Source organism: Stylophora pistillata, chromosome 2 (assembly GCF_964205215.1).
Source record: "Stylophora pistillata chromosome 2, jaStyPist1.2, whole genome shotgun sequence".
Taxonomy (NCBI): domain Eukaryota; kingdom Metazoa; phylum Cnidaria; class Anthozoa; order Scleractinia; family Pocilloporidae; genus Stylophora; species Stylophora pistillata.
This window is the reverse complement of record NC_142520.1, coordinates 46744020-46769000: the sequence shown is the minus strand read 5'-3', so window position 1 is coordinate 46769000 and position 24981 is coordinate 46744020. Positions and strand designations below refer to the sequence as shown.

The window sequence follows — 24981 nt, the reverse complement described above, 5'->3', positions numbered from 1 at the left end:
GTCAGGTACTTATTCTGTGATAAATGAACACAGGTGTAATCGCTTAGATAACGACATCTTTTAGATCGCACTCCGCCTGGGAGTCCAAGTCGGGAAGCAAGTCGGGAGTACATTTTTGCAGTCAAAGGGACCACCTCCCTCGTTAATCATATCACATCTCAAACACACCAGCTACAAGATGAGTCTTTTAGTTAAGTCGGCACCAAACGCAGCCATTCGCGAAAGAGCAGAAGAACCAATAGACAGGACAGAGAGGAGAAAGGCGAAGGCACCACTAAAGATCAGGCCACCAACCAGAATGCTATTGTCTCTCGCGACATATGTTTACAGTGCCCTGTTTATCAATAAGCGCAACAACAATTTGCAGGAAACATAGGAGTAACTTTTCCTTATGCTGACTGGGGTTTCGCGAACAGTTTATTGGATTGTTCACCCTGTAGATCAGCTTCCATACTGTATAGCATCTAAAATTGCCATTTTAAAAAGGAGCTTCGATAATGGTTATAGAAACTGCGCAAAACGAGCTTTATGTGAATTTGTTTATAGAAACCTCTTCTACAAAGTACACATACCGGCAAATAGCCACCGCAACTAGTTTGTGATTAAAACTGAAAAACGTAGGCGCAGGTAGGCGATTTATAACCATTTTCTCTATTGTTTCGCTCTCTTTAATTTTCAAATTTACAGCCGATGGACTTAAAAAAGTACCTGCATTTGTCGTCGCTTTCTACGCGATGCGAACGCAAGACCAGAAAGTTGCAAAAGGCTAGGTAGTGTGGCTCTCAGTACTTTATCCCCGAGAATTGGGCTTTAACCTAAATACACAGGAATTCCGTGATGTCGACGAGCTATCAAAATATTCACTCCACATTTGTATGTGAGGAAGTTTTAACGCTAGACTACCCCATGATTTGTAAACGAGAAGGATTTTTCACACATAGAGCTGATGTTCCGAGAGACCTGGTAGCTGAACTCTTGAGTGCGGTATACGGCGATGTTGAAGTTGATCCCATCCTTCAAGACATCAGTGAAGCACAGCTGATCAGAGGAGCTGACAAAGCACAAGGCACAAAGTTGGACTTTCACACAAGTGCAATCTTCAAACACCAACGATTGGCATTCTCTGATGTCAGGGTATGCCACCCAAATGCCGAATCACATAAGAACATAGAGCCAGATCTAAAGAATGCATATGAATGAAAAGAATAGCCAGTAGTCAAGGAGAGTCCTCGAAATTGAGCACTAGTCATTCGCACCCCTAATATTTACCAGGCTTGGCCAAGTGAGCCTCGCGGAGCTGATAGCTTTAAAGAAGGGAGAGCGATATGCTCTCTTTTGCTCTTTGAAGAATCGCCCTCATCTGCTTGAAAGGTTCAAGAGTAAACGAGGAGAGTACCCAACAATGAAGAGAAGCTAGTTTTCACGTCTAGACAACAGAGTTAGCAATTCGATCGTGAAATTTTAGGTTTTTAAGTCCAGAAATATTCTTCAAAGTTTTCACTAGAGCACCAGGCAGTCGTGACACATGCCATCTCCCCTATTTCAGTGAAAATTTTCCAGTTTTCAAGGGATCGACCCAAAAACTCAAAATGACAAACTGGTTTCTGTTTTGGTTTCTTCCGGGGGAAAGATGGATCACCCTCCGGTTCTTCTAGGTTTTCACAAAAAAACGCCTCAAAAAAGGTCAGATGTAAAAAGCCCTTACTGCAACGCAACTTCATTTAACAATTTAACAAATTACTCTGACGGTTTGCATACACATTGGTACATCCTTAATAAACATACGATACAATTTTTAATCGATTTCATTGACAACTTGTCAATCAGCAGAGGTGAATAAACTGGTGTCCTTTTAATATTTTCGATTCACTCAAATATTTGGTAACTGAGGTAAGACAAATATTTATAACCTTAAGTAGCAGTGAAGAGGCCACAACAGACAAAGAAGTCGCAAACTCCATATCGCTTATATCTAAACCTAATCGATGCTACCAAGACGCCTAAAATACTGTCATCGAATATGCTTAAAAAAGCGAAAGGAATGTACTTTTAAAATAATTCATTTCTAGAAAAAAAGATTACAAACCCATCAAAATAAACTTGGGCTTACGTTTGACAAAGGAAGGGTCTCTTAAAATATTAGCTCACATGAGCTTTCAAACTAAGAAACCGTTTTCTACTCCGAATCGGAGTAGACTTTTGTAAGTAAACATTAACTCTCAATTACTTTGCAAGAAAGACAAAAAAGTCATTCTTACGCTACACAAAAAAATGATAATCAGTTTTATTTCGACACTACTTTCTAAATCTAATCATTTAATTCAATCTTGAACGAGTTAAACCATTGAAAAAAAAAAAAAACAAACAAACGGAAAACAAAGTAAAAACAAAAACAAGGGGAAAAAATAAAAGGAAACGAAGTCTTATTCCTCAACCTAACTGTTTCATTGGTAACTAGTTTGAGTTAATTTCATTCTTTCATCGTTAAACAAGAACTCATTGTAAACAGCATTTTCATTGCGTCGCCTGGTTTCTACATGGCTTCGCCATGAATGCGTTCAAAATGCATTAAAACTCTAACAAGATGGTGTTTCCCATGAATGAGAAGAAATATTCAATAAACAGGGAAAAACTACGACGATTTCCAAGCTATTCTTTGTAGAATTGTGAAGAAAAGTGACAGTGACACAAATTTCAGAAACAAATTATTCAGGTAGCTGCAATATTTGAAAGAGGAATCAATAGACACGATATTTTACAGGAGTGGAATAATGATGAAGTTTAATCGCCCATGTGGATTCATATTAGTATCATCTTAGTTGTTGTATCTATAGTTATCCTCTGTTTGTGCTTATTGTATAACTCTCAAAGAAGATAATTTCGCTTTCCTTGAAACCAAGAAAGTTGTGTTGGCGATCTTTAAAGAGCCAAGTTTAGGATATTCGAGAAAATAATATAACGTTGAAATCTCATTGCAACGACCGCTAAGTCGCTTCTGAAACACAACTAAACGGGGCGACGTTCACGACCCAGTTTATTATCAGTATTTTGCTGGGCGTGCTGTTGTCAACACACGCTCCCTTCCCCTTGCTAGCTAAATCACCCTAATAACTTCTCAACAAGCTTTTTCACTGAGTTTTAGTCCAATTTAAGCTGACTCTGGACCAAGATACGGCGACACAACCTTGACAAATATGATGTCACAAGCCGATAGCGGCACCAGCGGATCCATTCCAAGCCTCAAACACCGCAGAAATCTTATCTTCACCTCTAATGCTTCAGTTCTTCCGAGGCTAGATCTTTGTAGAGAGCTAGCAAAGAACTGCAAAGAAAAGCTTAAAAAAAATTTACTAATAATTTACAATGGAAGCTGGACGACTATCAATTTTCATCACATATATCAGGCCAGAAGCCCTCGATATCCACTCTGGTTTAACCTTTGCCTCCAATGAAGAGAAAAGTAGGACCGATAAAGTATTGGAGTTTTTAAATAGCTAATGCTTGCATGGCAGGACGAACTTAATTTACGAGGGCTACTCAAATTTCATAATAGAGCAATGCCGTTGTTGAGCAAAACACATCAAGCTAATCAATGAGAAGTTCGAATTCAGTGGAACCGAAGCACCATTCATCGGAAATGTGATGACGAAGAAGCAAAGGGTAGGCAGATCCAAGGAAAGCTGACGCAATAGCCAAGATGGGGCGACCTGTGGATGTGCCAGCAGTGCAAGGATTTATAGGGCAAGTGAAGTACGTATTTAAATTCCTACAAAACTTTTCAATGTGAGAGCCCCTATTCCGCCTGATACACAAGAATGGCGAGTAAATCTGGATCCATTAGCAGAAAGATGCCTTCGAAAAGATCAAAGACGCGATTTCCAAAAAAACAGCACTTCAGCCAGAGTGACCTAATGGAGGGTCAAGGAGATGTGTCCTTGATGAGCTTCGCTTTTTACTGATGCAGCATGGTCAGCCAATGACATTTGCAAGTTGGGCGCTCACGTTGGTAGAAAGGAAGCATTCGCAGATCGAAAAGGCATTTAGGCCCCAGTCTTTGGCATGGAGCATAACAACCAATAAGCAGACTGTTAAATTACCGTTGGTCCTCTATTTTGCAGAAGATCTCAGCATCGGCACCCAAGAGGCTACAGCAACTCTTGTCGTGACTTCCACGGTGTGGCTACAAGCCTGGGAAAGATATGTTGCCGGCCGAAAATCTGTCAAGAGCCTGCCACCCACTTTCTTCCTGTTCCAGACCATCAACTTAAGGAAAGCGAGAGAGAGAGAGACGACCTATAACCCAACCCTACACATCTTGGAGAAACAAACTTGGAATACTTCCCAGATGCAAAAGATGTTCGCCCAATGGCCATCCATCCGAGCAATTCCGGGCGAGCTTCATGCACCCCCATCAGCAGAGGCTCAAACAATTCCAAATAGCTAGAAAAACCAACAGTGGCACTACAAAGTAAGTCCCTGGCTCTGTCTATAACACCTGACAAGCTCTAAGCAATCTAGCCAAAGACCACAAGATCTAGATCTAAAACCACCAGGTTATTTGTAGGACTATGCATAACTATAATCGAATGGCTGACCGTAGACCATCCGAGGTTTTAAGCAAAGAGACACTGAACTCATAGGGCCTGATTTTAATCATCGGAAACGTTCCCAGTCAGTTCTTTAACTCTAGCTTCACAAGAGCTTATATTGTGTTTTGTTGCTGCTTTATGAGAGAGGAAAGAAGTGATGAGAGGTACCATGACCGATTAGAAACATTTTTCGGGTTGGTAGGCCATTCAACCTGATCATAGTTAACTTTACCGTGTCTTCCGCGATATTTCAGGCCGCTAACGTTACACATATATTTACTTAATTTTTTTTACAAAATTCTGAAAGCGAAAAAAAAATTCCATGACAATACAACACGATGAACTGGAAGTGGAACTGCCCTCTCATACTAGACCCTTGCGATACCAACAGTACACAGCGATTTCGACGACTAGTTTTCAGAGCTGAAGGTTGAATTGAATTAGCAAACATGCCTCAACTAATGACAAATTAGTACTGACCAGCCAAATATAATTTCACTTTCAACAGAACTAAAGCCATATTTATGATTTCCCATTAGAATTCCCCTTGGAATAAAAGGAGACCAGTACTTTTCTTGTCGATGATAGATTTTCCAAATGGCCTATCATTAATGATATGTCATTTTTTACATGAAATGAGCAAGGTCTTATAACCAATCCTGGGTTTCGAATGCTTTTAGCTCTTAAATAGTAAAAAATGTCGGCGTACACTTATCAGGTCGGTGTACAAACTTGAATACTGTAGTGTAGTGAGGCAACAAAGGCGCGCCACAAAGACGTGCTACAAAGGCTTAAAAACAGACGCTTTATTCCCATCACACGAAGTACATCACTCTTCACTTCCGCGCTCTCGCACACACTGTAAGTTCCCGGGTATATTTGCACTATAGCTGTCCTAATACACGACAAAGACTTACAAGGATTTTTTTCAATATTATCTGAGGAGGTTGAGGGTATGTATATACCGAAATTGGTCCATTAATGGTTATATTTCTTATAAAGTAGACTTTAGGATAAGGGCAGACCTACGAAATGACCTTACTTATGAAAAAAGATGTCCTACCTCCATTTTATAAACTTTTTCCCTGAAACCTTTTTTTTTATATTTGTGAGGGCTGTCAAGATATTTACAAAGTTAGAAATGGTCGGACGAACACCAAAAATAAACACTTAAACTTATTTCGAGATTCTTTATAACTGTTTTTGAGCCTAAACTTATCTCGAGATCCTTCAGAACGGTACGTTTTCGAAAAAATGTTCTGCTCCTGAATCATATAGCACTATACAATGACTACTAATTGCGGAAAAAATTATTCGACAAAGAAAATCACCAGGTCGCATACGTTAAGCGACAATAACAAAAGTTATTGTGTAATTGTTATAAGTTCTTGAATAAACTTAGCGCAGTTTTTTTTTGCAATCAAAGTCTTTTCAGCGAGAAAGGTGTACAAACTTGAGCCAGAGGGAATTTGTTGTGGATGTTTTGTGGTTGTATACATTCAGCTATAGGTATGAAGGTTATATGCAAGGAATAACATCTCTAATATCATAGGTGACAAATTACTCCTTAACTTTGGTGCGAAATTTCAGCGTTAAGTTTTAATTTCACATGTGAAATTACAAAATTACCATGGTAACATCTCTTGTATCTCGATCAGAGCCAAGATAGCGCCGAGATGTAAGACAGTGACCCTTGAAGAGGTTACGAAATTGAAAAAAGCGGCCGAAAATTATTAACAGGCACGAAGAATTCGAAAGGTATTTTTTTGTGAAGAAACTCAGAAAATTACGAACTTCAACAATAATGTATGCTTTAAATGAAAACTAAATTCTTCTTGATATTCTCGGTTTTCGATAGAATAAACCAGTAAAAACAATTACGGTTGTGAACGTAATTTGTCACCCACGATATTAAAAAGTAATCAAATGGTTTTCTCGTGAATTAGGGAATGGTTTTCTCGTGAAATTAGGAAATAGTTTCGCTTGCATTTTGTCAAAATTCTGATAACTTTCCTCGCCTAAAGGCCCGGGAAATTATCAGAACTTTGACAAAACGCGCGTGAAATTAGTTCTTAATTTCACTCGTCGCCATTTAATTACACATACAAATACTTTAAAATAGAATGTAGAATCAGCTTCATTCAAAACAGTGTTTTTATTCCATTGCCGACTACTCTCTTTGACTTTATTCGTTAAAATATCCTATTATATTCTCTTGTCCTCGCTCGTCTGCAGCCTGAGAATTCAAAACCACGGAATATATATCACTGACTATAGAGCATGCAAATTTTGCATTATAAAGCCTGAACAGAAGACTGACCTATCTGTTCTCTTTTAATCACCTCTTTTGAAGTCTTAAACAATCCATTCAAAACAGAAAGTTAATTTTGTATCACGTCTGTACCTGGAGATATAAACCTGAACATAGTGTTTGAATTTGCGCCTGCTGAATATATGATTAAGAAAAAAAAACTGAGACATGTTTTGTTATTATTCAAACTTTCCCACTCTCGTGTATTTTAATTCCAAGGGAACAAAACAACATGTCATTTAATTTAAGTTTCCTGAGCAACCTGTCAGGTTGTTGGTCGGTTATAAACCTTTGTCGACAACCAGCCCTCAGACTCTCCTATAATCAGTGTCGCCTATGTTGACAAATACATTAGAAGGCCAAATGTAATTTCATCCTTTACATGTATTATTGGGTAGCTCATTAGCCTTTTTTAATTAACAGCGAAAAGAAAACATCGCAATTTAAACGAAATGAGTTTGTTAGCGGGTATGTTTTAACTGTTTTAGGGCCTTGTTTAGAACATGGAAAAATACAGCAATTACCTACTTACACAGCGTAATTAACATTTCTCTTAATTATCTTTGATAGGTGGTTGCACAACAATCAGTTGAAGAAATTGCCATCAGGCATTTTTAGAAACAACACCCGACTAATTAACTTGTAAGTTTGGAGCCTGCCCTTTTTAAGTAAAGAACGCATAAAATCCATTCCGAGTAGGTGGGAATATCAGCAGACCAGAACAGGGATTTTAAAGAGATTTGTAAACTTTCTATAGGCGCTGCGGTGCAATACTACCGTTTATTATCCAACTACACTCTGTAGAGTACAAATAACGCCATAGACGAGTACAAATATCACGCGGTATTTACACTCCAGAGAACCGGTTGGACAGGTTTTCTCGCATCGCGCAAGCGAAGAATTCGATTGAAGTTACGAAAATAAAAATGGCGTACAATTTGAATCATATTTCTGACGACGAAGAGGCAAAATGGCTGGCAAATATAGATCCAAGTTTATTAGATGAATCGAACGAAGAAAAACAGTTAGACAACCAGGAAATTTCCTCATTTATTGAAGAAAATAGAAACAGCAACACGATAACGCACCAATTCTGTTCCGCTTCGCACACTTCTGTCACGCACTCCCCGTAAATAAATATCCGCGAATTTCGCCCGCACATAATTAACAATTTGGCGTGTTGGATAATAAATAACTCATTAGACGTTTTGTTGTGTAGTATCACTGAGTATTTTAACTTTAATCGTTATTTGTATTTTGACGAGCCCGAAGGGCTCGTCAAAATACTGCAGAACTCGTAAAAATAGTCCGCGATACTACACAACAAAACGTCTAACAAGGTATCATATATATCATGGACCTTTCGATGGCCTAATAGTATGCATAGTAAATTTGCGTGATTGAGGAATAATTAAATACCTGACTTGATGGTTGATCAGGGGTACGGGCTGCTTGAAGTTGCGGAGTTTTGGCTTACCCTCCTTTGAGAGATGAATTGGTCGTAAAAGAAGTGATTTGAGATGCTTGTTTCAGGACTCATTCAATGCGAAACACTTTCACTATTTTACAAGATAGAAACTGACCTAAAATCATTGCATATTATCTTAAAAAAAAAATGACCGGAAAATTCTAAAAACAGTTTTATCATACAAACCCCGATGTTTAACAAGGATTTCCAGACCTGAAAAAAGCCTTAACAGCACGCTTGTAAAATTGCGATAATTTATCCCGCGTGTTTGGTATCGTCAGTCAGCTGCTTATAGGTAACTCGCCTTTCGCGCCACTCTGTCATGTCAATGAATGAATGGCAAAGCTTTCACCATTCTTAATCTTAAGTCGTTTATCCCCACGAAATATCAATATTTTCCTTGCTTGCTACGGGGCTTTGATTTTGCCAATAAAGGAATGCTACTTTGCCAATGTGAAATTTAGAGCCGATAACTTACGGAAGAAAGCATAGCATTTCCTAAAGAACCCTACTTAGCCTCTTTCGTATCTTAAGGCAGCTCTAGCGAGCAAGCTGTCATTCCTATCAGAAATGTAAGGCGTGAGTCTTTTACTTAGATAGAGAGACAAGTTCTGACAGAGGAGGCGACGTCCTTATGCATGTAGACGAGTCATGTATTTTACTTGACAGTCCCAAATTGACGGATTCAACAAGTTTAAAATACGAAAGGGAAGAAAGTGATCATAGCGTGCTCAGAAATCCCGATTAGCAGGAAGGGAACCACTTGGTGATTTACAGCACACAGCCTAGGAGTGGAACGGGGCACCATAGAGAAGAAATACCATTATGTGTGGGCGGAGGGCTTGAACCCAGGCCAACCGAATCTAGTATTCTAAACATTCTGCGACGCTACTCTCAGTCAAACAGCCTGAAAAACACAACCTCTCCACCGATATTTTTGGATATGCTCATCGTTCGTAAACGGCTTTTGGCATCGCATAGGCTAAAAAATATCTTCACAAAATTAAAACAAGTTTTTAGTTGCACACCTGATCATTTTTGTCTCTTTATCTTTTAGGGACTTGTCTATTAACCCCTTGAGAGCTTTGCCATCTGATGTTTTCGCCACAAATACTGAATTATCATGGTTGTAAGTAAATTTTCCTTTAGTAGAAAACAGCAAATAATATCTGCCCATGTAGTTTAAAACTTACTACACTTTTACGAGACTTGCTTGAGTACATTTTCAAGCCAAAAAAAAAAAAACCCTTTCCCTCTGACATTGCGATTATGCGTTGAGACTAGAACATCAGGAAACCTTTGTCAAAAGAGTGCACAATCAAGTAAAGCAATGATCTTCGGAGGTAGGCTGTGATTTCAGTAATTGCAGAAAAAGACCTGGAAAAAAAAACGTCAGGCCTTTAACCCTTGTCCTCCCGTAACTGGTTAGACGCTGCTCCCAAATGAGCTTCGATGCCACTCGTTCGGAATAGGGCACATTTTAGAGGCTTTATATTACCTGTGTAGAAATCTGATCATCGTTTGTGATGCAATGAATTTCATTTGACCTGCGAAAGATCAAGTACAACAATGATCCCCACAGGTAAACTGCAGTTTATAAGCAATTGACTGAAAAGTAGCCTGAAAAGTAATATGCATAACAAACTATCATGACATATTCTAGAATTGGTAGACAATCTATGAATCTTTTTATTTGTATTTAGACATAAACGAAACTTTTACTAAAGTGATAGGAGGCAAGATAATGATGGAACTCATTCTCCAATGCTTATCAAGATTTGTCACCATCGAGTACGCCTCTATCGACAAACACGTGATTTTGTTAATACTACTAAAAACCGAAACATAAGGTTAAAAAAATAGTAAAACATCCAAGGAAACCTTCGTAGTTAGTTGCTTCTGTAATAAACTTTGGCAATCTTAGTTTTTAACCTATAGCAGACGAGAAGTGCTCGGCATCATCAGGTTAAAGAGCACTTGACAGGTTAAAGAGCACCGTCCCCCGCTTAGCACAATTGGTTAGAGCGCCGGATAGTGTTGTGCGGGAGGTCGAGGGTTCGAGCCCGGGCCGGTCCAGTACTCATGGTCTTAAAATAACTGAGGAGAATTCGCTACCTCTATAATTTCAAGAAATGGATAGATATTCTAGTCTTCTCGCCGATAAGAACAAATAAACGGTAGGCCCCGTCTCCTGCAGGATTAGGGGTAGGCGGACGTTAATTTCCCACGCATGAGATTACTGTATAGTGGATGTCCTCCCCTGGGGTGGGATGGGTGGTGTTACAGGGCCCCATCTAAACCAGCTATGCTGAATTGTCTAAATATTCGCGAATGAAATAAATAGAGACCAGGCTTCTTAGCACAAGCACTTAAAATGGAAGGATGTATATTTAGTTTTTGCGTGAAGGATAATCAATTATAGTATTTATTACTTCACATGTATCCCAGCTCTGTGCTATGTTTTGGTGAATTCTCGTTGAATTTATAGGTACCTGTCTGAAATGCAATTGCACCACCTGTCGCCAGGAATCTTTGACAAGAACACGGAGCTAACGAGATTGTAAGAAATGCTTTGTTTTTGTTCGATCCACATGTTTTAGACTTTTTTAGTCTTTTAAACTTCGTGTTTAAAAGATGCAAACGTTAATAAGGTTAACAAAATCTTCTAATCTTTCATTCGAAACGTGTGGCTATTTGAGTAAAGAGGAAATGTACCTACAGTTAATACTACCGGTCAACTCTCATCCTTCGTGACAGAAAACTTTGATCTCAGACCAGCTGAAGAACAGTTCTAAAAGCCTTTTGCTGTCGTCGTCGTCGTTGTTGTTGTTGTTTTTCCAGATTTACCACATTCTTTGTTTTACTTCGCGAGTTAAGAACTTATTTCGAACTTATGATCATATATGGACTGTCGCATTCTCAGTGGATTTTTGTCCAGGACTGACCGTTTTCGAGATTTAATTGTCTGTATAACAGACATCATCAAGTTCATCAACTAGAAAGTATCCCAGTTTACAAGAACAAATTACCAAATTCCCATTGCAAACTACACACATCTATGTAAAATGCAGTTGTATTCTAATGTAGTTGTATTCTAATTCTAATGCAGAACCCCATTTAAATAAGCATATGCTGAACTGGGCATCTCTGCTAAAATATTGTTGATAAATAGATAGATAAATAAATAAATAAATAATGTTGCCAGATGATCCCTGGTGAAGATAATACAAACAGCTCTTCACCCAATGACACTGATGCCGACTTTTGCTAATATGTAAAAACATCAGTAACTGTCACCGGAAAAAGCCCTGAAAGGTCTCAGTAATACCCTACTAAAACAGATAAACTCTTGATACTATTAATCCCTTTCATATGGTAAATAACGCAGGCGTCTGAATGACAACGACATGAGAAGATTGAGTGGAAGTGTCTTCAAAAACATGGCAAGGCTAGAGGAACTGTAAGTTAATATAAAAATACTACAAAAAAGGAAAGTAATCGACTGCTAGTCTTCTTCAAACAAGGTCGACTATGCACGCGTCACATATATGCTGCTGTGCTCAGCTGCGATTGGATGGAGTTACGCGATTCTGATTGGTACATCTTTCGGTTCAGGTTCCCACCGTGGTCCGCTGCCACACGGCTCTCCTGCTGTTGTACTTTTTGATCGTCGGCATCCAGGCTTCTGCTGTTTCAATTAACTGTCTCTGTTAATGTTGTTATGGTGAAGCCTTTTGCGAATGGCCTCTTTCACCTTGTGTGCGTAGAAATGGGGATCAATAGCAATAAACTTTACTTCGTTCTAGAGCGAGGTATGTCCAGTCGTGTGGGCGCGTGCTCTGAGCTGGCGGAGGTCTGCGTCTTAGCGAGTCGAATATCCCCGTCTTTTTCCTTGCATAGCTCTTCCAGTTTTGCGAACGTAAACCTTTTCGCACCCACAGGGAATCCTCTATACTACGCCATTCGGCTTTTTAGCGAGGTCGACGGCGTCTTTTGGGCGTACTAGGTGTGATCGTAGCCTAGTCTCTGACTTGAAAACAGTGCGTATGCCTTATTCTTTTACACAGCGGCGAAGTTGTTCGGAGAGGCCTTTGACATAGAGTAGGACTGTGGTGGATCTGAACTGGGTGGGGAGTTCAGTGCCAGCGGTTCTTAGCCGCTGCACGAAGGAGGAAGGATTACCGTTACAAACGAGAACAGATTTTTATTCTCATCAGAAATAACGACAGCTTAAAAAGAGCTTCCTAAAGCATTTAAACCACCAACAACCTTCCATTCGCTTGACCATGGACAATGAAAGTAACAATACACTCGCCCTCATCGACACCGCAGTGATGAACGCCTGACCACCGGCGTATCTAGGAAGCCGACACACACTGACCAATACCTAGCATATGATTCTCACCATCCAACATCAGTAAAGCGCGGTATTTTCAAGTGCCTTTACGGGCACGAGAAAGGTCTCGCAACAAAACCCTCCTTTATCTCTAGTGAGAAAGACCTTTTTTGATTTTATAGCACTAAATCGAGTTTGGGAACATTAGCCCTTTGGTTTTTATTTTGTTGATGAGGTAGTCTGCGGTATCATATTTCATTTCATACAGAAATTTTGCACTGTGATTTACACGTGTGTCTGATTGGATTAACGATGCATTTTCATAGTCGTTCTTTTCCAATCTTTGAAACGTGTGGGTCAGTGGGAAGTATATCAGTATGTATGAAATAAAAACATCCTACCATGGAGAGAACTTTTTCCATTTAGTTTTTCCTTCTCTTTTTTCCCTTTTCCTTCAGGGATCATAAGAAATGTTAGTAAAAAACTGTTTTAATAAAACTAAGGACATGTTCTATAACAGATTATGTTTTTTATCCCTATTTCATCACAGATGGTTGCAAGACAACAACTTTACTGAATTGCCTTCTGATTTATTCCAAGATCTAAAAAGACTGACAGAACTGTAAGTCATTTCATATCAGGATTCCTCTGGAATTAACTCCAATAACTGCATAAGGTGTTTAAGCACGAAATCAACCTTTCCTCTCTTTCATAAAATTACAGCTTATAATTTCTAGTGTATTTTTACACAGATTCTGTCATGCTTTTCCTTCCTGACACCAATTATAAGCCTTTAGAAAGAAAATATTTCCCAATTGTAGATTCTAAAATCTATCCATCTGCACTGATGACGTCTTGTTAAGACTGAAACATCTTAAATCGTGTGTTTGCAAGGCCCTGTTCGCACTACACTGAAAAATTTGGTTTGGTATTTGCAAAAAAATTGAAAATTTTGCAACAAGGAATTTTTGTTTTCGTAATAAGCGTTCGCACTTGGAACATGCAAATTTTTTGTGTAACTACAAATGTCAATCAATCGAGGTAGTACCGAGATTTCGATTCAGTCTGTTTTTCTTTTATTTCGTTTCTAGTCAACGACTGATCGCAAAGCAAAATGCCCCCCGCGAAATGTTTTAATCTCTCTTCGATTCTTTGCTGTTTGCTTGCCATGCTAAACCTGATTGTGGCTAGTCAACAATTACTTCTGGTTTTGTTGGGTGGGATTCGGCTTTTACCGATCAAGGAGACTTTAAATCAGCTCTTGAACAGACGTCGACACCGCCGTCGACCTGTAGAATCCTGGTTTGAAATCGTAACTTCCCTGAAGATTTTTTCCGTAGACATTGGAAAATGGGGAGAAGTCATTCGACAACTTACTATGTTCAATCACGAAATATAATGACTAGTTGAAGGGTATCTGTCAAGGAACAATAGATTTTCTCGCCCGAAAAAAAAAAAAATTAAGGCCTCCAAACTTTGTTGATGGCATCTTTGAAGTTTGGTGGCAGTTACGAAAATTTTTGTGGACACAAAAATCGTTCGCACGAAAAATGGTTTCGCGTTGACAGATTTTTTTGCAAAACAAACAACATTTTGCGTAGTGCAAACAGGCCCTTACTGAATTGACATTTTCAGTGAGAACCAGCCATGTATGTTATGAATTTCAAAGCTGTTTTCTTGGGATCTCCCTCTCTGTTTTGAACCATGTTGGCATATTTTTAGATCACGAGCTTATGATTTCTTTATCAATCCACTGAAGTGATGTCAAAGAAATGGCTAGAGAGTCAGGCTTTGCCATTGTTGCGGAAGAGGGTTCAGTGTGCAAGCAAATTTCAAGTTTTCAGCTGCCGATTTCTTTGTGTTAGAAATAATGAACAAACTGAATGTATGAAGTAAATGTTGAATATTTCCTATTCTTACATATGATGTACGATCCTCGCAGTAGATAGCGCTATTTAAGCAATAGCGAAAATCAGACCTGAAAAAAATCAGGCCTGCACGGGATTCGAACCACTGACTTCTGCGATACTAGTGCAGCGCTCTACCAATTGTATCTCATTTCCTATTCTATAAGACACACATTGCATGTCTATGTCTACATTTAGATTTTCTGTTCTTAGATGATCAGCATTTATATGTATTCTAATTATAAATTTGAGATTATGGACTTAATGCATTTTCTTGTATCGTCATTACTATCAGCTATCTGTCAAATAACAAGCTGAGAAGTCTGCCAAACGGACTTTTCAACAGCCTTTCCAAGCTGATACATCTGTAAGTGAAATGGTTATTTAACAATGGGGATAATTGTGAAGAATCAAATCATCATTTTTTATGATATTGTCTAAAAAAGCACAGCCATCACAGATCAAACATCCTCAAGTTTTCCTGTTTGACTTTGTAAATCTGATGAATTGAATAACAGAATGCTATTTTAAGCAGCTGGTGTGCTTTGTTAAGTAATGTCATGGTACTTGGGGGCTTACACATTCAAAAGCTTCTGTTTAAAATAGCAGCCTCAACAACTCCTAGATTTCTTCTAAAGTACCAGTTCTTAACATATGATAAGCCATTAACTTACGGCTGCACCAGTGATAATGTTGATAATGATTATAATGATGGTGACAATAATAATAATAAAAACAATAATAATAGTAATGAAAGTAAAAATAATAATAGTTCTGATAATAGAAATGATTTGGCTTCTTTCTTGTACAGGTGAGGTTGCAATTTTTTCTTTAAGCTATTTTTTTGTTTCTTTTTCTTTATTTATTTATTTATTTTTTAAATTTATTGCCGTGAGGAGTTTCCCTCCGAAAAAGTCAAAGGTGGATATTTCCTTGAACGGCTTGTTTTTCCATTTTGCATGAGGGAAACATATTTCATGTCATTCTTTTCTTAAAAGATGTCTCTGATGTTCTCATGTTCTTGTTGCTCTTCATTATGGCGTTCTTAGCAATTATAACATGCTAAGGTCTTCCTAAGCTGGATTTTAAGACACCAGTCCTCTTCCTGAGAATATGTCCTAAGGATTTGGGGGAAATAAACTGAAAAAGGGGAAGCCACTACACAAGTAAACGACACTTTTGGAAAATTTTTCACGAAAAACTGCCTTAATTATTATTCTATGAATCAGTTTAGATGGTAATTCTATCGCTAGCGAACTCATTGTAACTGTAGTAATTTTTTAGGGATTTGTCAAACAATGAACTTGGAAATCTGCCACCGCACATCTTCAGAAACATTACAGCAGTAGAATTTCTGTGAGTAACATTCTTATTGACATCAAAGATTGAAAATGATTTTTTGATGATTTTCTAGAAAATATCAGAATGTGGTAAACACAACAGCTTCCTAGTTTATGACAACTCCAATTATAACATACTTATAGAGGGAGAACGTTTCTGTCTCCTTTTATATGTTGTATATTATAGTGTCGTATTGGATGATCAAACTACCCCAATAAGTTTGTAATATGTAACAGGAATGGATCATAAATACTTTTTTCAATTCAATAATAGACAATACAAATAAATAATAGACCTCTTTAAGGCGCTTTGAAATAAAATTGAGAGTTTTCGAGCTTAACCTTGACAGCATTATACTTATATCTGATGTTTATCTTTGAAGATAAACATATAAAAATTGGGAGCTATTTCATTGGAGGAAGCATTGCCATCGCCTTGCCTGAACTAAAGTAGTGCCTAAGAAAAATTGTTAAAGATATCACTCGAAAGGTACATCTGCATATATCAGTCTAAACTTTCCATTTTCTTTTATTCAGGAAAATGGACTACAACAAAATTGAGAGTCTTCATGAAGATCAGTTCCAGGGCTTAGTAAATTTGATCGAATTGTAAGTATACTCAGAGTTGAAACTTTGTGCTAAGATGATCTGTTTCGCAAACCAAATAAGCTCTGGTGAGGGGCTAATGCTCGAAATGTCACCTTTCAAATTCTTTACGGGAGTAATTCTATTTTATCAACTCAGTTGATAAAACCAAAATTACAGTATAATTGTGATGTTAACTCCGTTATCGCTTAAATACAATGCGTTACACCCAATTGCAATCACATTATGTTACTGTATTTTGATATTTATCTTTTATTCCTTTCACTCGTTTAAGATATCTCTCGGAAAACAAACTTGAGGCCTTGCCCTACAAAATTTTCAAGGGCGTTGAAAACCTCAAAGCCATGTGAGTACAGTTAATCGCGAATAAAAAAAAAATAATAATTCTAGGATATTTAAATCGATAGAAAGAGTATAACAGAAGTATTTAAAATCTGAGATTTTACTTAAAAAATTTTAATATGAAGTAGAATAGACATGGGTACAAAATAACTGAATAAAAGCTAAAAGTTTCTAAAGAAACTGTTTGGGGCTGCGTCGGTGGGGGTAACAAAATAATTTGGATATATCAACAAAGTTGAAATGGTAAATTGGCCCCCGTAACGATTACAAAAGCTGACGTTTCAGCGTTAGCCCTTCGTCGGAGCGAAAGACGAAGGGCTAACGCTCGAAACGTCAGCTTTTGTAATCGTTACAGTGGCCTATTTACCATTTAAACTTTGTTCATATATCCAAATTATTACAAAATAAACTAACTTTCAAAGTAAGTTGTAGTGATATCTGTTAGACTACAAATGCGGCCTTTTATTCACCAAAAATACTTTTAGTAAGCAAGGGTGGATGTTAGTCAAATGCAAACACATATAGTTGAGAACCAGATAGTAGAACAGCAATCCCTGCAAATTTATGAAGAAAATGACGATTGTAAGAAACTGTCTACCTACTAATTGTAAGTGATTATGTTCTTTATTTCAGCGATATCTTCGGCAATAAGATACAAAACGTTTCCATCACCACTTTCAACTATGCCCACGAATTGCGATTTTTGTAAGTTCACAGCAAGTTACAGATGCTTAACTAGACACCAAAAACTTTTCTTGGTTTTTTTTTTGGACAGTTTATTTGAACATTAATATGTATTTATTGACTGAGTTAGGTCGAGCCGGAAGGAAAAATATTTGGCTCCAGAGAGCCAATTGTTTCCCAGTCCAGCCCGACTTCACTCTGTCAATAAGCATTTTATCATATGACCTCTGAGCAAGTAAGTTTTGAAAAATTCTAAAGAGTTTGTTTTAATTTAAATAGGACTCAATAGACCAGCGCGCGTGGGAAATCATAAAAAAGAAAAAAAATTCTGAGTGAAAACTTTTCCTTTCTTTTTCGAGTCAAAACAAGGAACTCACAGCTTATTTATTCTTGTTTGTTCACTGCTGTCACTCATTTTTTTCAACAACAGCGAACAATGTCGCCGTGTCAGTACACTAGCGCTGGTCGGCTTTTTCATCTGTCATTATGGTTTTCTTTGGGGATTGAAGAAGGTACAGTTCGATGTTCCATTTTAAAATACCATAATAACAATAATGGGGCGGACGGGTCATCTGATAACTAGTAAATTCTATTCTTGGAAATACACTTCTTGGAATAAGTCAAATTTATTTTGTTAATCGAATTACGATATAAATCGACGTAATGTTTGATTAATTATTACTCAAAACTGCAGGTTCATGCATTACAACCTGATGGCTGAGCTCCCCAAAGGAATTTTTACCAGGCAGTTGAAGCGCATTATCAGAGTGTAAGACTCGGTCCATAAAAATCATTTCCTTCAATCACATCTATTCTTAAATAACAACCTATCATATTAATCAATTAGAAATTATTAACTGAATTCAGATCATTAAAGATTAAGGTGTCTAGCGTAAATCACTTAATTTCCCATCATTTTATGTAAGCATATGCTTGTTATTAATGTTCAGTGATGTAATAATAAAGTGTAATTTTTTTTTCATTCCAGAACTTTGGACACCAACCTCATGTGCTGCCACCTCGATCTTTTCAGGCAGGATGCCGATTGCGACTATTCTTTCAATGACAACTTCGCAAGCTGTCACTCTATGTTCCGTAACCTTGCTCCAAGGAGAAGTCTTTGGGTTGTTGGTCTTCTTTCGTTGTTTGGGTCTTTGTTTGTTGTTGGGTGGCAGTATTTTTTCCCTGATAACAATGTGGTCCAGTCTATCATGCTGGTGAGTCTGGGAATCTCAGACGGCATCATGGGTATTTACCTTATCACTATAGGTATAAAAGACCTGCAATGGTCAGGAGAATACTACCTGCACGACTATGAGTGGCGCACTGGCTGGTTTTGCCATTTCAATGGTGCCATGTCTGTCTTTTCAAGTGAGGTGTCAGTTATGATGATCTCTCTGATTGCATGGGACAGGCTCAAGAACATTGTGTTTCCCTACACTTTTGCAAAAATTACACCAAGGCAGACTCGTATAATGTGCGCAGTCATCTGGCATCATTATGGCATTCCTTCCCTTGTCTGGAATGCACTACTTTGGTGACTGGTATTATGGCAAGAACGTAGTGTGCCTGCCCCTGCAGCTTTCCCCACAATTACAAGAAGGCTGGGAATACTCTACTTCCATATTTATCGTTTTGAATTTTTCTCTTTTCATCTTCATTATGGTGGCTTATATTTCCATCTTGTTGAAATCATGGTCGTCAAGCAGACGGCTCGGCGCACATGGAACAGTGCGTGAAATACGAGCAAGAGCACAAAGTGCACATTCAAGAAGAGAAAGAGCACTTGCCAAAAGGGTGTTCTTCATCATTCTGACCGACTTCTTGTGTTGGATACCAATCATTGCTATCGGCATCAAGTCTCACGTCGAGAAAACATTTGATCCTCCTGGTGATCTGGCAGTGTGGATTGCAGTGTTCGCTCTACCGATCAATTCAGCTATCAACCCACTGCTGTATACGATTTCTACTCCACAGGTAACAGGTTGATTTAATTTTCACTATTGAATAGGACATACTGTCATGTTCAAATTTGCTCTCGTGTCAGGGTAGGCTGGCAACTTAATTTTGTAATTGTGACGATTGACATAGAAAATCAGAAATGAAAAAGAGTTGACTATGACCATGGAGAACAACTTGAATATAATAGAGATTATTCAAAAGTCTCACACTAACTATCCCATAAATTTCTGATGTGTAGGTGCAAGCTATACTGAGACCAAAACTGAGAAAGCTGTGGTCGAATGTTCGATCTTTTTTCAACAGAGGGCAAAATGAAGAAGGTACAGTTCGATGTTCCATTTTAAAATACCATAATAACAATAATGGTGCTTCACACCTCGAATTTGAAATTTTTTTACGCCTGAGGCGTACAAAAAGGAATCAAGAGTGACTCTAAATGTGTGGGTAGAAATGAAGGCAGAGCACGTCTCATGGGGGGGGGGGGGGTGGGGGGCATTGCTACTTGAAATAATTATTTCTGATCGATTTCTGATCGATCAAAGCCATGTTCTAGGAGCATTGAAGCCATTTGTGAAACCTTTTTGAATAAGAATGGAGCGGAAATTTGTAAATTATCATTAAAATTTAAAGGAGTCAACCTCCGTCTCCAAGTTCAATGTATGATTAATACAAATCTGACTTGTAGAATGATTTTTGTGTAATAAAGGTTTGGAAAAGCCTGACAGTGGCTTATTCTCTGTTTGGGGAAGACCAAGTCATTTTTTGTTTTGTTTTATAACATAGAAGAAGCAGACAATGATCAGCAGGGACAGGCTGAAAATGAAGATGCACACGCTATCAACGAAGAGGGTAATAATCAATCAATCAATCAAGTTTATTGTCTTTATGTCAGGCATGGTTACCAAGTTGCCCGAGCCAGAGGCTCAGGTATAAGACGTGAGACTATAAAAAACTATGTTCAGATAATAATATAAATATGGCGATAAAAAGATAAATCATATTGATATTGTTAATGAGGTTGATCAATGTAATTACACATGAAATACACCTTTTCTAACTCGGAAATTTTTCGCGTAACAACTTTTCCATCCTTTTTTTGCGTTCATTAGTAATCCTGATTTTTTTTCTTCCATTTTGTTTTCTCGTAGGAGAACACACTGAAATGGAAGTAATAGAACACCACGATATTCCAGTAATGGAAGCCCTTGAATTGCTTGCTCCGCAACCAGGTGAGTGCTCCATCTGTACACTTACTTTCAGACAGCACGTTGTAAATAGTGAAGTAAAGCCACTTAATGGGAAACATACCAAGAACATTATTCGACCCGAAAAACTTTCAACCGTGACACTGATGTTCATGGTTATGCCATGACTGACTTTGCAACATAACTTCCTTGGCATGTATATCTAGTCTATTTTAAATCTACCAGAATATTAGCTCTTTCAAATTGAAATACCTCGAGAAAAACCACAGCATTCCTTTTCTGTTCTGGTACATTCTTTTTGTACACTTTGAGAGAGAAAAGATTGACAAAATTTTTTTACGACATAAAAGCGACTAAATTGGGCGTTATCACTTTTGGTTGATGACTGCAAAAAGAACGCGTAGTTTAACCAGCTTTGTTCTTCTTCAGACACGTTTAAAAATTTTGTTGAGACTTTTTCTTAAGGACTTTTTACCTCTACTGGTGAGACGCCCCTCCCTTTCCTTTAGCAACCTGTACAGTGTATCATGGCAGAAAGATACCCTCGTCCCACATACGATACGGCTGTTGTAAATGAATGATACCTATATATTGATAACGATCATTATGTTTTGAGTTTTTGGTTTTATTATATGATAAATAACTCTAACTTAAAAATATTCCTTAACTTTGTCGACAGAGATGGAACAATCCTGTAGAGGGGATGAAAGTGCATCTTCCTCAGGTATAATTACTTGTTAATTGAAATAAAACTCACAGTCTTGCAGATATAAATATGAGCTGTGTAACATAACAAGTTTACATTCATCGAGAAATCAGCTAATTAATTCATCGTGATTTCTAGAGGTTTCGGACAATTTTTTACGCTCGCGCGCATCCAGTTCTGAATATAAAACTTACAGTTAGACTTGACCGAAGTATTCAGGTCTTTTTTTTTTATCGGATAGCTTAGTTTTAAATTTCATCAATCAATAAATAACAGAATATACATGGATATTACCCGATAGAAAATGAAATTGTTTAGTAATGTGTTCAAGAAGAAAACATGAGCCAAAAGCCTCATGACATGGTTTACTCTACTTGTTCGTTGAGACAGATTATGAGGATGGTTTTGACATCCGACCAGCCACTAAAAAGACTGTGAAAGGTAAGGCCTTTTTAATTTTAATTTTTTTTAAAGCAAAATATACTACTTGACAAAACAGTGAATCAAGGATTGTATTGTATCACCCAAAGTATTGGCTGGTGCTACCGAGCTGGCGCACGAAATACTTGATTGTGTTCTTTCTTTTTGCATCATACCGCGGACAAGATCGGTATATTATATTATTAACGTTGTAACCAGCAATAAAATCAGTGTATTTACGAGAGTAGCCACGTACTTCCTTCTTCTCTTATTGAACCAAACAGATCATCGCAATTGAAAAACTTCTGATTGGCAAATTTGCCTGTTGTCAGAGAAATGTTAAACTTGCAGTTGGAGGTATTCACGTCAAAGGTGCTCACAAATAAATGCCTTCCGAGAAAATTAGCAACACCTGATTGAAATCTTCGAAGGATCGCTATCAGTGAGGATGAATTGAAGTAAAATAATCGTATAATTATATTGTGAGATTTGAGGCTTTTCAGGCATGTTTTCTAGAGCTGTTCCTACTCTAGTAATAGATTACCTTATTTGGGTAAGAAGTTATGTTTATATCTAAACGTATCATGACTTGAATGAGTTGATTACTTAGCTTCTGAGCCTTTACGAAACAACCAACATGTTAGTCAAATGAAGCGTGCTCTCTATCTTGTTGCAGTTACTGTTCACCATAGAGAAAGCCAGCACCGACAAAGAAGACGAGAAGAAGGTAATTAATTGTCGACTATCACTGTTTAAGTAGGAATGTCTACACATCGATATCAGATTCTGATATTGAGACTTAGTTCTATGAAGGTATTATTTTACCTAGAAATAAATATCATAATGGATCTACAGACAAAGAAAAATGTAGGTAATTGGTGGATAGGTTAGGTGCATGAAAGACCTTTTTTTATGAAGGACAGTAGTTGTAACTGTACCTTTTAGCTACTGACACAAGATTCAAAAGATATCGCGATTATTGGGCGTTTAATCGATAGGACCTTGACTTAAATGATATAAAGAGCCATGAAAAAATTCTGAAGGAAAGTGCGCACCGGCTTGTCCTTTTTTGTTACTGCTATGAAAAAGTCACCGGAACTGTTACATGTAGGTCAAGAGTATGCACTCATCACAATAATCCAGGACCAGAAATTAAAGGCCCTTTAATGAAGATTTTTAAGAAGTGATAGCATTCCAAGGCTGACTGTTTAAGCTTTCCTCAAAATTGAGGTTACGTGCTGTCCCTGGTACCCCACCCTGAATTATCGATAGTTTCGTGGAATGCAAATGATCAAATATATATATTTTTTATGAATGCAATCGTTTCAAAACCTATTTATGCAGTTCAAGAAGGAAAAAGTAAGCTTGAGCCTAAAAAGCCCGCAGGGAAAGGTAAAAAAATTAATTGATTGTTTTGAAATGATAATTTTTTTAACATATATTGCATTTACTCCTGCTCACAGTGCAAGTTGTTAATGAACTTGAACAGCTGGCCAACTGGGGCAATTTGCCTGCCTATAAGCGGGCAATGGGTCTACTATGTAGACCGCTTCATTTCTTTTTTTTACAGGAATTTTTGTTGCTTATACAGTGACAGTGAGAGTAATTCTCAATTTAGTCCATTACATAACCTTATTCGAACTTTGCTTTATTAAAGCTGGTGAATATGAGGAGCAGGTGGAGAGCGAAGAGATTCCAGGGCCCAGTGACAAAGGTAAAGGAAAGGGAATGGTTTTTGATTGGTCGCTCAAGAAGTTGAGCCACTTTATGGGCTATCGAGGCCTCAATTTTACTCGGGCAGTCTCTGGAAAATATATATGGAAGAAATTGGTTAAGAATTAATGAATTTTTTATAACACTTAGGTGAAACAAAAGATGGAGTTATTAAGTAGTAATTTAGTATTTTATCAAATAAATCATTTTCTGAAGAAGCTAAAAAAAGAAGGTAATAATTAACCATTCCTGCAAGTAGAAGTGTATAACACCGATAGACCATTGTGATATTCAAAATTGCCTAGTATTATTTAAAGCGCCATTCTGCTTTGAATTAAATATCACAATGGATCTGTAGACAGAAAACAAAAGTGACCATAAGGCGATAAAAGCTCGCACCTGACTGTTTAAACTCTCTCGAGTATTCCGGTTATGAGCTGTCCCTGGTGGTTCCTTACCCAGAATTCGCAATCCCTTTATTAAATGCAAGTAGTCAAATTTAAACAATTGGATTAAAGCCATGTACTTTAAATCTATTTGTGCAGGTCAAGAAGGAGAAAGTAAGCCTGAACCTGCAAAACGAACCGAGAAAGGTATAAGAAATCAAATGATTTAATGGAACTGTACATCAGTTTTTGACATGTGTTGAATTTCTTTCTGCCCCCAGTGCAAGGTTTTCATCATCTTTGCGAGTAACTAATTCATTTCATCAATTTTCTGGTTTGATAGCAGGCAGTGGGCCGGGCTATCTATTAATACCCCTGTATCTAGATGAAGACAAATGTGTTAGCCTAAGCAGTGATAGTGACTGTAACTGTTAATGAAATCCTATAAAACTTTATTAACAACTTTGATATCACACAGCTGGTAAATGTGAGGAGCATGTGAAGAGAGAAGAGATTCCTGGGACGAGTGACAAAGGTAAAGAAGAGAATATCTTTTGATAGGTCATTCAAGATGTCAAGGCTTTCTTTCAGTCATTGAAGAATCTCTTTTACTTTGGCTGTCACTAGGATAAGTTATAGTGGAGAATTAGTTGAAGATTAATCACTTTTTAAAACGCTTTAGTAAAAAAACGTCAAACGACTAGTACTAATGTCCTTTTTTATTAAAGAAATAAATATCTTAGGAAAGTATAGAAGAAAGGAAAGTAATAGTTGACAAGTAATTTAAGTAAAAGTGTCTACACACCGAACGAAGGCTCTGAAGATTCAAATCAATTTAAATGATTGGATTAATGCGTTCCAGTTTAATTCTATTTGTGCAGGTCAAGAAGGAGAAAGTAGGTCTGAGCATACAGGGCCAACTGAGGAAGGTAATAAGAGTGAATTGCGTTTCAGTAACTTTACTCTGTCCAACATATGCTGCACTTATTCCCGCATTCAGGGCAAG

General features: G+C 37.6%; 1 protein-coding gene and 1 pseudogene across 1 annotated transcript; one reads left to right on the top strand and one right to left on the bottom strand.

Moving 5' to 3' along the window:
* The first annotated feature begins 10869 nt into the window (after positions 1 to 10869).
* On the top strand, positions 10870 to 14982 carry LOC148739894 (uncharacterized). Its single transcript, XM_088748652.1, has 4 exons — positions 10870 to 10928; positions 11757 to 11828; positions 13255 to 13326; positions 14907 to 14982. Exons 1-4 carry the CDS (start codon positions 10870 to 10872, stop codon positions 14980 to 14982), a joined length of 279 nt encoding a protein of 92 aa, XP_088604778.1.
* On the bottom strand, positions 11980 to 12572 carry LOC148739895 (uncharacterized; annotated as a pseudogene).
* Positions 14983 to 24981: the final 9999 nt, after the last annotated feature.